This window comes from Canis lupus, chromosome X (genome assembly GCF_011100685.1).
Source record: "Canis lupus familiaris isolate Mischka breed German Shepherd chromosome X, alternate assembly UU_Cfam_GSD_1.0, whole genome shotgun sequence".
In the NCBI taxonomy this organism is placed as follows: Eukaryota; Metazoa; Chordata; class Mammalia; order Carnivora; family Canidae; genus Canis; species Canis lupus.
Window position 1 is genome coordinate 56,161,559 of NC_049260.1, and position 16,133 is coordinate 56,177,691.

The following is a 16,133-nucleotide window of genomic DNA, read 5'->3' on the forward strand; positions in this document are numbered from 1 at the left end:
GGAGGGGCTCTGTTCTGAGGTGGCCCCATTGCAAGTCCTTGATGTTTCCTTGATGAAAGCCAGGGCCAGCACATTGAAGAGGCTGGAATGAACAGACTTGGCTGGGACGGCAGGAGGGTGGTGGTGGGGGGGGAGGGCAGGAGGAGGGTGTGGGGCCAATGCTGATTCACTTGGAGTTGAGCTTGTTATTATAGAGTCCTGAAAGATTTCATCAGCTTCAGGAATCCAAGTCGTGAGGTGGGCTCAGACACTAGGCCCAGCCCAGGCCTGCCACCCTCAGGCAGCGAAGCTCTACCCACACTCTACCCACACGGTCTCTTTCAATCTGCTCGTACCTCATTTCTTTTTCTCCCACATGAAGATCAGTCTGAATAGCCCATAGGTCAAGGACAAGTATCCTTGGAGAGTTCAGCCAAGTCCCTACTTCCTGCCAGTCACTCTCTTGGCTCAGGTTGGAGTTTTCCAAATACAGAATTTTAGGTCCCTGTTCTGCAATTGGATTTAACAGTTCAGAAGAGAGGTTGTCTTTTGCCCATTTGTGTCTTATTGTAATAGAACCCAACTTTTTTTTTAGTACCCATGTTCCAACTTACTGAACAAGGAACAGATTATTTGCCGTGCAAGGTAATCAGATTACTTTTAACTAGTTGTAGAGCCTTTTTGAACTGCTTAAGGGACAATTCTGTAAAGGAATGAATGAAAACTGGCCACACTCAGGATCATTAGTGTAGACACACATAGTCTGTTCAAGGTGCTTTGCTAATAGATTATAAGGGATTATAAGGATGGGAGCATTTTTAGGAGGACCGATGAGACAATTATCAGAAGGAAGAAAGGGACAAAGTCAAAGTGGTTTAGAGGAGAACCAGATGGTAGCTCAGTGTGTTGAAATTAAGTGTTCGGAGTGGAGACTCCCCAAGTGCACGGGGACATACACACACACTCAGGCACCCTGGTTTTCTGAGGACGTCACTGTCTCCCTCTCTTCTAACTTCTACAATAGAGAGAGATCAGGACATGACTACAGGGTTTCTTGTACTGCAAGCATACCTATCCCAGCCTGTTCCGTGGGCACCTCAGGAGCCCAGTGCAGCCAGAGATGGAGGTGGCCCTGGGCTCTCTTTCTGCATAAAATATGGAGCAGCATCCCTCCATCCGAACTGAATCTACTGTTCCAGAGAGTGGGTTTCTTTTCATCCATCCATCCATCCATCCATCCATCCATCCATTCTATTCATTCATTCCAGAGTCTTTACAGCAGTCCAGGCACTGTGAGTACCCAGAGACACTCTTCTCCTGACAGTCCGGTAAGATAATTGGTTCTTTCCTCCTCGGTTGCAAGCTCCTGGGTGCTAGAAAGCTGTACTCACAGCCTAGGCCAGCCTGTGCGTGGCGCCCAGTACTGTTTGGGAAAGGAATGCTAGATGAATGAAATCAGGCTATTCGGTGGGTCTCCACCGGTAACTTGCTGGTGTGGGCACGGGTGCACTTGAATTTTTATTATTTATGAAGAAAAAGTTTAAATTAAAGAAACAAAGCAGGGATCCCTGGGTGGCGCAGCGGTTTGGCGCCTGCCTTTGGCCCAGGGCGCGATCCTGGAGACCCGGGATCGAATCCCACGTCGGGCTCCCGGTGCATGGAGCCTGCTTCTCCCTCTGCCTGTGTCTCTGCCTCTCTCTCTCTCTCTGTAACTATCATAAATAAATAAAAAAAAAATTAAAAAAAAAAAAAAAGAAACAAAGCAGAACGCAACTTTTAACCATCAGTACTGAGACTCGAGCTCGGCAGGAGGACGCGGGCACACATACAGTACGGAACATCTCTCTCTCTCTCTCTCTCTCTCTCTCTCTCTCTCTCTCGCGCGCGCGCACACACACACACACACACACACACACACACCTCACGCAGACATTCCTTCTTTCACGCTCCAGCTCGCTCTTTTTACTCCTACTTCCCTTTCCCTCCTCTCCCAGATCAAGTGTTAATCTGTGAATCTCTGACCGCAAAAGAAAAAAAAATGGTGGTTGGGGGGGATCCCGAAGTAGCAAGGGAGGAGGAGGTGGAGAAAGGCGGGGAGGAGGAGGAGCCCAGCGAACCAGAGTCAGAGGGACTGGTGGCTCCGGCGAGTGTTCAGCCCCGGGGGGAGCGGCGCTCCAGCCTGGGAACCCGTCAACCCGCCCACCCGCCTGTCGTCTTCGGCGCCAGCCCGCTCGCGGGCCCGCGCCCGGGGCTTCCTGCACCCGGAGCTGGGGCCACCGCTCAGCGGCGCTTGGGCCAGGGGCGCTGCTCCGGGTGAGCCGGCCGCGCCGCCAGGCTGGTTCCCCGCGCCCGCGCCCGGAATGCCGTTCTACAGGCGCACGGTGGTGCCCCAGCGCCTGTGCCCGCGCAACCCGCCGCAGCCGCTCACCGAGCTCCGCGACGTGAGCCACCTGGCCGCGCTCAGCCTGCTCCGGCAGCTCGCCGACCTCTGCGGCCACTCGCTGGCTCTGCTCGAGGACCTCGAGGGGCACCTGCTGGCCCTGGGGCGCCGCACCGACAACCTGTTCCAGCGCACTGTGCGCCTCCGCCGCCGCCTTCCCTGCCACCTCCTCGGCCTGGAGGACGATGAGGAAGAGCTAGGTAAACCGCGCCCAGGGCGGCTCGCGGCCCCGGGTCTACCCCGCCTCTGGGGGCGCCAGTGGGCTCCCGGCTCTGCGCCCACCTCCTCCCCGGCCCTCCCTGCCCCTCCTCCTCCCTTCCCTCCCTGCCCCTCCGGGAGTGAGGGGGATCCCGTTTCCCTGACTCCCCACCCGCCGCTCTCCCTCTGGAACTTCCTGCTCCTGGACCGGCCGCGACGTCCTGAGTGGCCCAGTGCCCTTGGGGCTCCCCGGCCCTGGGGTGCTGCGGCCGCCTTCTGGGGATATGGGGGAGGAAGGCGGGGGGACCCGCGGGGTTCCTGGGAGCCACTGGGTCCGGGTCGGCTCCGGTGCCATCCCCAGGCCGGAGGCGTCCCGGTCTCCGCGGCGTCGGGAACCAAATGGCTGCGCCGCTGGCGTCTTTGCTCCAGTCTCGGAGCCTGGCCGCTTCGGAAAGCGCGCGGAGCGGTTGGCCACCTACGCGGCCGCGGGAGCTTAGCGGCGGTGCCTACTGGATTTAAACCTGTGCAACTTCGCGCCGCAGCGTGTTCACAGCTCGCAGAGTGTCGGAGCGCCCTCCCGCCGCTTCTCCCCGCGATTTCTGGGTGGCTGCGCCTGGAGTGGCCGGAGGGGTGTCGGGATAAGTAGACACTGCCTCCGGCTCCGCTGACGCCTAGCCCTGGGGTCTGGCTGCACAGATTGGCTTGAGAGAGCCGCTTAAGGTGACTGTCATCAGTTTCACGATCCGTTTAGGAATTAGCCATGCCTGAGAAACCCAGTGGGTGGTGCCTCTGGCTGAAGACGCAGAACCCGGGAGAGGGTAGCAGGGCCGTGCGGGCCTTTGACCCTTTACTACTTTGGACTCCAGCACTTTGAATGGGAAATCCTCAGTCTGTGGAAATGCACCGATCTCTTAGAGTGCGAAACTTTTGCTGAAAGCACGAGGACTGAATGTGCTGGAAATGCTGACCACAGCCGGCCCCTGCCTCGGTGGTACCGAGGCCAGTTGGCACCACCAGAAAGGGGAGAGGGGGAAAGAGAGAGAGAGAGAGAGAGAGAGAGAGAGAGAGAGAGAGAAGAGAGAGCAGAGAGAGAAGAGAAGAGAAGGAGCAGTGTGACCAGAAAGTTTCAGATGGAGGCAGAAGATGGCTACTGGCTGACTTTTTGAGTGCAAGACTCCAGCTGCCTTGGGGAAGGATTGCCTGGGCCAGCTCCTCTCCTGTGTAGGCGCCACCTTGCCCCCACCCTTTCCAGTAGAGCAGGAGTCAGAGGCCCTGGGACCCCTCTTTGGAAAGGTCTAGGACTACTGAGATAGATGGTGGAGGTCACTAGTGGAGAAAAATGAACTGAGTCATGTGTGAACAGGAAGCTGGAAGATATAGATGACTGCCAGGTGGAATGTTGCCATGGGACCAGAAACCTCTGCATGGCAGGGGACCAGGAAAGCTGGGGCCCTAGGTCCGGTTAGTTCTCAGTTGACAAAGAGGGTAGGAAGGTCACTGTTGATTTTTTATTTTTATTTTTATTTATTTATTTTTTGCTGGGGTCCCACCAACTACCAGGATTAGCCTAGGAGAAATTTGATAAGTCAGCTGGGGGAGAGTAGTTTGCAAAATCCCCACTCAGCTCACTTACAGACAGGCACCTACTGAGTTCAGCAGGGTAGGTTAAGGACAGAGAGGAGGCTCTGCTTTTCCAACTTGGACCTTTCTGTCTACTGAGTCGGAGAGCCCTCTCCACATGAGCATGGCTTCACCAAGTCATCTTGGGACCCAACCCTCTCCAGTAATCTGCTGGCTTAGAAAGAGATGGCTTTGAGCAATGGCTATCTTTTCAAGGAAGGGAGCAATCCTGAGGATAAATTGCACAGGTTTGATTTCTTTGAAGTTTGCAAGAACTGTGAGAGTGGCCATCTCTCCTCTTTGGTGTGTCCACTGGCCTCTGAGAACACACGTGTTTCTTGGCTCAGATGCACCAAGGGATCTGCTCTGTAAATGGAATGCAGCTACCTTATGCAGTGGTGCAGTGTACCTTACTGCACGCTTTTCTCTTTGGATGCTATGGTTGTGTATCCCTTAAATTAGGCCTTCTCAACAAAGATCTGAGCATAAGTGCCAAATGCAAGGAGAGTTGGGGAGCATAATCAGTGTGCCATCTGGCCAACCCCTTGTTGCTCAGGTATAAGCTTCAACAAGGTGGTCAGCAGGCTGCATATTGTATTTTGACCCCAAATAAATATACACCCCCTATATAACTTTTTCTTTCTTTCTTTCTTTCTTTCTTTCTTTCTTTCTTTCTTTCTTTCTTTCTTTTTTCTTCTTCTTCTTCTTCTTCTTCTTCTTCTTCTTCTTCTTCTTCTTCTTCTTCTCCTTCTCCTTCTCCTTCTCCTTCTCCTTCTCCTTCTCCTTCTCCTTCTCCTAAACTATTTGTCAGGTCTTGTCCTTTTTTTCTTCCCGGCGCCTTTTCTCCTAGCACTCCTACTCCTTTACTGACCACGTTGCTGGCGATTCAGCACTCCCACTCAGCATTTTACCCTACATATCCTCCATCTGGCCGGATTTCCCCCAAATGCTTCCTTTAGCAATTTCTTTGACCATGGGGGCAGGAAAGACCTGGGAAGGAGGGAGGAAGGTTTGGAAGCCAAGTAACCAGAGTGAATGACACCTGACAGACCAGCAGCTTATGGACTCCCTGCAGGGACAGCTTGGCTGCCACCTACAGGAGCGATGGCAAGTCAGACTGGCCTGTAGCCTTCAGGCTCGCAGAGACCAGACAGCCCGCTTCTTCGAGGGTGGGGGGTGGGGGTAGGTGGTTGAGGGAGGGGGGCTGGGAGGAGATAGAGGGGGGGGAGGAGAAAGTTGATGCCAAAGGAGTCCGTGGTGCTCCTCTAAGCAGCCAGGGGTCACAGCCCCACCTTCTTCAAGGTTACAAGGGTGGGACTGGGCTGGGCTGGTTGCCTAGCAACACCTCCTCCTCCATTGAAGGCTGTTCTTTGGTAACTTGAACCCCTTGGAGACTGCCCTAGAAGCTCTTGTAACCGGCATGAGGTAGGGGATGGAGGTTGGAAGGAGAGGGTGTGCTAAAGGATAGTACCAGGCTCCTCTGGTTAAGGATCTGCGGCGTTGTCATACCCTTGGCATGGCCCTGCTTATAACTGGAGTCTTTCCTCACATCTGGCTTTGAATGTGACCTGTTCAATTCCCTTTGTGTTCTTGTACTATGTGCTCTTCATCTCAAGAATGGCATGGTCAAAGCCAGAGGGAAATAGCTCCATGACTGCTGCCATATGCTGAGTCAATCCAAGCTTTCCAATTCCTCCCTCAGGGATCTATTTAATGTTTGTAGGTGCTTAGATGATAATTGCAAAAGCAGTCAGGCTATTGGCCTAGGGGTATAATATCTCCTGAGTGAGCAAGGAAGTCACCGAAGCACTAGATAAATCTAGGTATGTTCAATAACACTGGGGAGCTATCATGTCACACTAGCCTATGAACTTGCTATGGAAAAGATGCTCTGTTCCTTCTTGCAATTTTTTTTTTTTTTGGCTTGAATATAGCCAGTTGGGTAGATGGTGGAAACTCCCTCTTCATCTTTATGTAAAATTCCTGCCTCTTCATTTTCCAGCTTTGTGGCAACTCTGGCTCCAAATCAGAAAGGACAGCTGGTTTATTTATGTTTAAATCATAATTCCAGGGACGCCTGGGTGGCTCAGCGGTTGAGCATCTGCCTTCAGCTCAGAGCGTGATCCTACGGTCCTGGGATCGAGTCCCACATCAGGCTCCCTGCATGGAGCCTGCTTCTCCCTCTGCCTGTGTCTCTGCCTGCCTCTCTCTGTGCGTCTCTCATGAATAAATAAATAAAATCTTAAAAAAAGAAAAAGAAATAAATCATAATTCCAGCGTGAGGGGAGACTGCTGTAAATCTAGATGGAGATGAAAAAAATTGAAAGCTGCACATTTAGGCTGCAGCTAGATTACCATTCGATGAGGTGTCATGGACCTTGAACCTGACGGTCATTGCTACTGAGGTGGGGCTATGGCCTGCTTGAATTGGATGGAGCAGGGGGAGTTTTGGGGACTTGGAACAGGCACTTTGCCAGAACTCACTTTGCCTCTGTCCTACCTGTCATCCCCAGGGACCCTTGGGACAGTGGCTTGACAGAGTGCGGTGGGCAGGCAAGCCCATCTTCTTTTAAAGCCCGTGAAATTCCTGGTCAGCTTCGTGGTATTTCCATGTGTTGAAAACATCTTTCCTGGAAATTTAGACACCAAAATGTCCACTAGGATTTCCTCCACTTTAAGAGACAAGAAATTCAATCTTCTCCTTTTTTAGACACATGAGCAGCCAAGGTGATAAAAGCGTCAGCATGACGGAATAGTAGGGTAATAGGAGAAGATTCAAGTTATGGCTCTTGGTCTCAACTTTGACCTTTATGAAGTTGATGAGGCTTCGGTGGGAGAGTGGTGAATTTGCATCATCTGTCCCTGCACTTCTTTGGTTTGGGCAGAGTTGGTTTAAACCATGTGGCACCAAAATCTCTGCCACTAACCTTATGCGTGTCCTAACCCTTGAGTGCTGAGGCCCAGAAAAAGGAAGGGACTTGTCCACAGGTACCCAGCTGGATCAAGACCGTTAGTAGCCCGAAGTGCTGAAAAGATTGTAGCATTTCCCCATATGTAATTCCAAATGAAAGCGATACTAAACCTTCAAATAAGATGTTATTTTGGGGGGTGCCTGGGTGTCTCCGTCGGTTGAGTGCCCAACTGTTGATCTCAGCTCAGGTCTTGATCTCGTGGTTGTGAGTTTGAGCCCCTTGTCAAGCCCCATGTCGAGCCCCACGTTGGGCATGGAGCCTGCTTTAAAAAAAAAGATTAAATGTTATTTTTTGAAGTTAGTAAGAGCCACATGTATGTTGAAATTAAAATGGTTTCTAGATCTTTTCATTCTCTCTTTTGTACTCCTATTGTTGGTGGCCTAAGCCTATACTTAATCTGCCCTTTGAGGAATGTGGCACCTGTTAGGTCACACAGCAGATAAATGCCAGGAAGCATTGGGGCACCTGGGTGGCTCAGTGCCTTTGGCTCCGGTGGTGATCCCAGGGTCCTGGGATCGAGTCCCGCATCAGGCTCCCCGCAGGGGAGCCTGTTCACCAAGAGTCACTGCCCTGGCATTTTCTCCAGCTGGTACCTGTCCAGGATAATGAATGACTCCTGCTACCTTTGCAAACTGAGGGATGCTCTAAAGAATAGCCTCCCTATGGTTTCTGCGGTTGGGACTTGGTGGGTGAGTTGGAGGTGGAGAGAAGGAAGGAAGGTCAACCTTGCATCATGTAGAAAATGGATGTGAGGCAACAGACTCCCTTGTTAAAACATGGTCTCCTTTAAGCTCTGAGTGGGAAATAGCTTAGAAAAAGAATCTTCAGGTGGAAAGGGGGTGGCCAGGTCAGTGACCCTGACTCTGTCTTCTGAAGGTCACTTTTCAGTGGGGTCTTTCCCTCAAAATCCTTCTGTCATCTTTATACTTGCTATTTTCCCTTACAGCTTTTGATCCAATTGTGGACACTCCTTGTCACACACCCACATCATGACTATTTTCTGTTATTATAGCAGAGACTGGATGGCATTTCAAAAGGCACTTTTATTAAAAGCCAAGGAATGAGAAAGTAAAAGTATTACCAAAAATGTATTTGGCATACGCGTTTCCAAGATATGGATTTACTATTCCTCAAAGCTTAAGAAGCCTAACAGGCTTACCAGCTTTGCTGCTCTCTATACCCTTTCTGGGGGCCTCAAATCACCTTATCCTCAGATTATTACCTTCTAGCCTCTTGCAAAGAGGACACAACTTGGGGTCTCATCACCTTTCCCCTCTCACCCTTGTGCTGGGTGCTAAAGACTCAGAGGTAAATAAGACGAAGTCTCTCCCTTCAAAGAGCTCCCACTGGGGGCGCCTGGGTGACTCAGTCTGTGAAACGTCTGACTCTTGATTTCACCTCAGGTCATGATCTCAGGGTTGTGAGATTGAGCCCCGGGTCGGGTTCCAGGCTCAGTGTGGAGTCTGCTTCAGATTCTCTCTCTCTCCCTCTGTCCCTCCTCCCCCACCCTCTCTTTCTCTCTCTCTCTCTCTGTCTCATAAAAAGAGCTCCCACTGCAGGGTGGGTGCCATCTCATTTTCTACCACACCAGCATGTGGTGCCGGGACATCAGGTCCTCTCTTTCTACAGGTGGGAGAGAGCTGATAGCCAGAACCAGGACCCTAGTTCACACCCCAGAGGATTTTCCATTCAGTCTGGCTTGGACCCCAAGCATGGAATTTGGACTTTTTATGGTAACAACAAAAATAAAAACCAAACAGTGACAGGCTGCTACTGTGAATTCAGCAATGCTTTTACATAAATTTGTCGATTTAAAACTGATGGCCTGTCTTTACACATAGGCAGAGTAGTGCTTATTCAGTAGGTGGACAACGCTTGGTGGATCTGGAGACTCACAGACTTGTGACAACTCCACGGCCTTCTTGAGACTTCTTCTCCCAGTTGGAAACCACTGGCCTCAAGTTGATGGCTCAAGCTGCCAGCTCTGCTCTCCACAGATTTCCGTGATTTCACTCAGATAAGCTCTCACTGAAGTTTTCAAGTTGGAGTGCCTTGGGTCGTAATATCTTAATGGACCATGCTACATTCATAATGCCACAAACAGGAGGTGTGTTAACTGAGTGTTTGCATGAGTAGGCTTACAGCAGGATGCTCTGTGTGTGAGGCAGGGGAATCTGAACATGCGTCAAGACCACTAGGCATCAGTCTTTTAACTTGGGAGGTTTGAGCAATCAAGCAGCCCTCTGTTCCTCTCCCTCTCTCTTTTTCTAAAGTGTAAGCTCCTCAATAGAAAGTGAGCCCCTCAAGGGCAGAGATCTTCATCTGTTTTTTTTTTTTAAGATTTTATTTATTTATTTGAGAGAGCGAGAGAGTAAGAGAGAGAAAGCACGAGTGGGGTGAGGGGCAAAGGAAGAAGCGGACTCCCTGCTAAGCAGGGAACCCAATGCGGCTCAGTCCTGGAACTCCAAGATCATGACCTGAGCCAAAGGCAGACACTTAACCAACTGAGCCACCCAGGTGCCCCAGCTTCATCTTTTTTTTTTTTTTAAGATTTATGTGTTTATTTTAGAGAGAGCAAGCACAGGGAGGGACAGAGAGAGAGGGTAAGAGGAACTTTAGCAGGCTCCTTGCTGAGCTCAGAGCCCGACAAGTGGGGTTCGCTCCCACGACCCTGAGGCCCTGAGACCCCAAGACCAGGACCTGAATCGAAACCAAGAGTCAGGTGTTCAACCGACTACATCATCCTGGGGCTCCGAGATCTTCATCTGTTCTTATTGCTGTTTCTTCAGCCCCTAAAATAGTACTCGGCATCCAATAGGCACTTAATAAATGCCTATTCAGTTCAATCCATCACTTTTTTTCTAGCCATCACATACTTATTTATGTTTTAAGATTTTATTTATTTTTGAGAGAGAGAGTGCACACGAGCAGAGAGGAGGGGCAGAGGGAGAGGCAGAAGCAGACTCCCCGCTGAGCATGGGAGGCTGGATCTCAGGACCCCGGGATCATGATCTGAGCCCAAGGCAGAGGCTTAATGGACTCGGCCACCCAGATGCCCCTGAGCCATCACATATTTATTGAGCACCTGATTCTGAGCCTGGCCCCCGTGCTGGTTTCTGAGGACATACAGCCTAACTGGAATGCAGCCCTAGAGCCCGACGTGGAGAACATCGAATCATGGAACTGCTGTGGAGGCAAGCCTGGGGGTCTAGAGAATGCAGAGGAGGTGCACCTGGCTCAGCTTATAAAAGCCTCCAGGTGGATGTGATGTCTGAGTTCTGAAGCGTGATCTGGAGCCGGCCAGTTGAAAAAGGAGGAGGGAATTCCTGACACAGGTAGTAGCCAGTGCAAGGCCCAGGGTATGTGAGAGGGCCAGTGAGGGGGAGGAGCTAACTCAAGTGATTCAGGGGGATAGTGTGCAAGGGGCCTCGGGACTCAGAATGAGCATCCAGGCGGGAGGTGGGGTGGGGGAAGCCCTCACATCCTGTGTGTGGCCAAGGAGCCGGATACTAGAGAGTCTTGGGAAGGTTAAAGTGAAGTTGTAACTGCAGATTTTCTTGATCTGCATTCAAGTTCTCACTGTCCCTGGGGCAGATGAGACCTGCTTCGCAGAGCCAGATCCTGGGTCCCCTCAAGAAGGTCAGGTCAGGAGGGGTTCCAAGCCACAGTGAGGAAAAAAGAGGGAGAGAAAGCCAGAGTCTACCTGGCCTCTTCTTTTTCGTGGGTGGGGACCCTGGAGGTTTGACGGTATCTTTTATTTTTTCTTTCCAAATAGCATAGATTCTTAAGAATCGCCTGTGATTCATCTAGGGGAAAATCAGAATACTTTTTTCTTTGGAAAATAGGCTTAAAGAGGAAATGAGCTGAAAAAATGATTCACCTGGTTTTATTTTGACTGAAATTTGCTTCTAAGAACAGTGTAATCAACTGCCTGGCATTTATAGTCAGATTCCAAGGATCTTCAAAATAGCCAAACTCATATGAATCCTCCCCAACTAGCAGGCCCCGAGGGGAGTAGTGAGATCTCTCTTACCAACAGGCCTTGGCTTGGACTCTCTCTGTTCTCAGAGGAGGCCATGTATCACAGTTGTCAGCGATTCCCTCACTGGCATTATGTACTCTTACCCCTTTTGATCCGGTAATTCCACTTCCGGGACCTTCTCCTATCAGATATTCTGGGAACAATGTTTGAGGATGCTCACTGCATCTGTTGGTTATTTGGGGAAAAAATAATGTAAACATTCAACAATAGGGACATAGTAATAAATTTGGACAGGTCTGTCTGACAGCTAAGAAAAATCAGGCTTAAAAGAAATGTGTAGTGATGGGGCGGCTGGGTGGTGCAGTCATTTAAGCATTGGACTCTTGGTTTAGGCTGGGGTCATGATCTTGTGGTCCTGGGATGGAGCCTTGAGTCAGGCTCCACACTCAGTGGAGAATCTGTTAATGATTTTTTTCTCTCCCTCTCCCCTTTGTCCCCCCCCCCCCCCCACACACACACTCGCACGCACTCTCTCTCTCAAATAAATAAATCTTAAAAAAACAAAAACAAATGTATAGTGATACATGGAAATGCACAGAATAATGCTAAGTGGAGTCAGGCTCCCTGCTCAGTGGGGAGTCTGCTTCTCCCTCTCCCTCTGTTCCTCCTCCCTGACCGTGCTCACTCTCTCTCTCTCTCTCTTTCAAATAAATAAATAAATAAATAAATAAATATCTTAAAAAATAATGCTAAGTGGAAAGAAAGGCTGGGTATAAAATCGTATATCCAGTATTATCCAAAATAAACCACACATATATGGAAAAGTCACTGGAGGGGCATGTGCCCTAATGTTAACAATGCTTATCTCAGGGTGATAACAATGATAGCAAGAGTAACAGTGGTTATCTTTATGAAATTATGGGAGTGGGTGTTATTTTTTCTCATACCTTTCTTCATTTTTCCAAATTTCCTAAATGAACATGTATTACTTTTAATAAGTAAGAAAAAAAAAACCCAATGAGTGAAGAGGATCTTGGGATTTGGAAGCAGCAGCTGTGGGTGTAGGTCCCACTTGCCTAGCACTTACTAGCTGACTGATGTCTCTGAGCCACACTCCCTTGTCTGTAAAAGGAGGTTAATGCTACCCAGTTCAGAGAGTTGTCGTGAGGATTCAAAATAATGGAAGTAAATTGCCTGGTGCACACACCACGATCATTCTTCCCCACTGACATCTGTTCACTGCCTTGCCAACCAAGGAATGAAAACAATCTTTGGAACTGAAGCTGAGGCACCACTGAGGGTCCCGGCAGCTACGAAATGTTTATTGTCACAGAGAATAGATGGTGCTAGCTGATCACAGGACCCGCCAGACTGGGATGCTAAGGAGGGGTTCTAAAGAAGATGGCAGAGGACGGATGCAGGCCCCACGGCCAGGTAGCATCCCTTGCCTTGGGCAGAGCTTTTATCCAAGTGTCCTGCCAGCTCTGTTCACCTCTTCCCTTGGGATGTCTGCATGGCCCCTGGGTTCACTCGTTGGTTTGACAGAACCAGCTTGCTTTCTGGGTGAGGAAACACCTTCTTACAAGAAACTTATGGGTCCCAAGGTTGTTTCAGTGATGTATATGGCAGTTTGCTTGAAGGTCCCACAGGCCTATCTCTTACCAGCATGGATATGGAGTGAGTAAGCCCTGATTTCATGACCAGGCAGCCTCAAGTTCATGGATACACCTCGGCAGTGTCTACAACATGCCCAAACCACCAGGAACTTCAGTCACCTCCCTGGATAGAATCCTTCATACTGCTTGGCTGATTGCATTTTTCTCATTTTTTAATTACAGACAAAAATATAGACCCTGGCAGCAAATCCAAATGACTTGGGGAGCTTAAACAAAGCACTAATGCGTGGCTCCAACCCATACCAATAAAGCCAAAATTTCTGGGTGATGAGGCCCAGGAACTAGGACATTTAAAAGGTCCCAAGGTGTGCGGTGCCTGAGTGGCTCAGTCAGTTGAGCATCTGCCTTTGGCTCAGGTCAAGATCCTGGGGTCCTGGGATCAAGCCCTGTGTCCCACTCCCTACTTGGTGGGGACTCTGCTTCTCCCTCTCCATCTGCCGCTCTCCCCAGCTCCTGCTCTGTCTCTGTCTCTGCCTCTCTCAAATAAATACATAAAGTCTTTAAAAAAAATCCCTAGGTGGTTCTAACGTGCAGCAGCCAGGGTTGAGAAACACTGTTACGGTATAGATGGCTAAAACTGGAAGAGACCGGGAGAGCAAATTTGTTTGACCACATAGTCCTTGAAAATTACAATATATTGATGGATAATGAGCATGAACTATAACGCAGGTTTAGGTTAAGTGCCAGAAACTGGTCTCACGGATGAATTAGTGGTAAGCAGTAAAAATGCCTTATATATTTTTTACCTTTATAAGAGAACAAAAGAAATTAGAAAAATGAAGCCATTTTATTTTATTAATAGAAGAATATATATTAGGGTAAAGTAAATCATGTTTTATTGTACATTTTTTGGGTTATCAACATGTCATCAAAACCCACTAACATTTTAGATGAAAATGGTACTTTTGTTGTTTTATGTTGTAGCCACTTAATATCACACATGATGTTACTGGGTTGGATCCCTACGTCAGGTCAACCTGAACTTACTTCTCTTTGCAAGAGAATATAAAGAGTCTCCTATACACAGGGTTGTTGGAGTGCAGGGAGGAGGAAAGAAGCTTCCACTTTTTATATTTAGTATTCCAAATTAGGCTATGCCAGAAATCACAAATAGGAGTTGAAATGGTTGCCTCTGAATCAATGCCTAGATCTGATTCCATGCTCTTCCACATTCCCTAATGTGGCACACGATCTCATGCAGGTAGATTATTGATTAATAATAGGGCACAATGGTGAGAACAACTGTACAGATGCGCTTAGCATTTTTTAAACCCATATCTACTTCAACAAATACAATTTACAAGAAAAAGTATTTATCTTCATGTTTTTCCCCTTCATGATCCCAAGTGGAAACAGAGTTTTAGAAAGTGCATCTAGGCTAACAACTGCCCAGAGGAAAGAAGAGGACTGGTCCAAAGGCATCTCCAGGGTTGGTGGCTGCAGTGACTCCCAGTGCAGAAACCCCCCTGTGGCTATTTTGGGGTTCTGGGGCGACCACTTAAGCTGGGAAATGGCAGCCCCTGGGAAATGGCTGGGAAAAGAGGGATAAGGGAGAGGGGCGAATCACGGGGGCACTTTTAGTATCACCCTCCCTGCCGTGATCAGAGGGGGAGGATGCTAAAGGCAACCCCTCTAGTTTGCCTCCCAAGCAGTAACTGAGGCAGAGGGATGACAAACAAGGCAGCAGTGGGGTGCCTGGGTGATGCAGTCCATTAAGTGTCCGACTCTGGTTTCAGCTCAGGTCATGATCTGAGGGTCCTTGAATCGAGCCCCTCATCAGACTCCATGCTTAATGTGGAGTCTGCTTGAGATTCTCTCTCTCCCCCCTGCCCTTTCCACTTGTGCGTGCGCTCTCTCTAACTCTCTCAAATAAATACAAAAAATCTTAAAAAAAAAAAAGAAGAGGCAACAGCCTCTTCAGAGGAATCCGTGTAAGAAGGCTGAGAAGTGTGTTTTCAGGAAGAGTTCCACTCAAAATGGTGCAAATTGAAGAAACAATTCAGTACTAAAAAGTGAGGAAGCTCTATCTCCCAGGAAGCTTTGCTATTAAGAGAGACTCCTATCTTGAGGATTTTGGATAGCTAAGCATCACTGTATTCTAATTTCTAGCCTGTATTACCTCTTGGAATAACAAGTTACATAACTTTACTCCCTGTTGTGAAATAGCACAGTGAAATCTTTTCTCCCATAATTCCGAGTTAATGAAAATGGTAGATTCAGGAAAGAAACGTTATTGACTCACACAGCGGTTTTACATTTGGTGCCTGTTTTTTCCAAACTATCTGATGCACGTGGGGGAGGAGGTGGTGAGGGAGGGGGAAGACACAGTGAAGGTGAGGACTCTTTCCACCCCAGCAAACATATACTGAACTCCTGTTTAGATGCCAGTGGGAGCTGGTAGCATGTATGGCAAATCGGTGTCCTCTCCACGTCAAGGGATGACAAAAAGGGGTGGGAGGGCTCCCTGGATAGACCATTGAGAAAAATCCACCGGCTTTGGTGGAACCTAAAGGAGCTTCCTCCACTTTTTAGGAGCAAAGGCATATTCTCTGAGCACAGCGCTTAGAGAAAGTCATTTGTTCTGGTTATAACTGTTGAAACTAGAACATCCTCTGGGTGGAATGGTTTTTAAGTCACCCTCCCTGGGCATAGTAATTACATAAAGGTGCCCTTCCTCCACATGCACTCAGGGCATTGGGCTTGGCCGGGTTTGGTCCCTAACTTGAGACCCCTTTGGCAGTGCCCTCATAGCCCATACAACTTGCACAACAGTACAGGCAGTCCTTTAGCTCCCAGGGCTGGGTTTCTGGGCACCAGGCATACAGATACATGTAAGAGCTAGACCTTGTTCTTGAGGAATTTATAGAATCCCCCTCCTAACCCCCATCTTCTCTAACTCACCCCATCTGCTGCCAGCTCCACCCATGCTGCATCCCTCCTGGCAGAGCTTCTCTCTGTGGTGACAAAACGTCTACCCTCCAGATGCACAGGCTGCTGTCTGCTCTTGGAGGGGGCTGTGCTGCTCCTGTCTGTGGCTCGAGGCAAAATGTCTACTCTCTGTGATGAACAACAAGGGATAATTGTTTGTCAGGAGGGCTCATTGCTTCTGGGTTCTAGATGGGAAAATGTGGACATCACGTCATACTTCAGTTTAAAACTGTTTAAAAACTGTTGTATTGGGATCCCTGGGTGGCGCAGCGGTTTGGCGCCTGCCTTTGGCCCAGGGCGCGATCCTGGAGACCCGGGATCGAATCTCACGTCGGGCT

At 49.2% G+C, this 16,133-nt stretch overlaps 1 protein-coding gene and 1 long non-coding RNA gene across 4 annotated transcripts in view; one reads left to right on the top strand and one right to left on the bottom strand.

Annotated features, from left to right (window-relative positions):
* Positions 1–1,631: 1,631 nt before the first annotated feature.
* LOC119868455 lies at positions 1,632–3,394 on the bottom strand. The gene is made up of 3 exons (XR_005386335.1): positions 2,790–3,394; positions 2,408–2,594; positions 1,632–1,691 (listed from the first exon to the last, which is right to left on the bottom strand). It is a non-coding gene; the product is annotated as an uncharacterized LOC119868455 (long non-coding RNA).
* Positions 2,337–16,133, top strand: part of NHSL2 (NHS like 2) — a 252,935-nt gene continuing 239,138 nt past the window's right edge. For all 3 annotated transcript variants that reach the window (XM_038587698.1, XM_038587699.1, XM_038587702.1), the window contains exon 1: positions 2,337–2,619. In XM_038587698.1, coding sequence (XP_038443626.1) covers positions 2,340–2,619 — 280 coding nt within the window. In that variant the 5' untranslated portion in view covers positions 2,337–2,339. The remainder of the gene's footprint in view (positions 2,620–16,133) is intronic.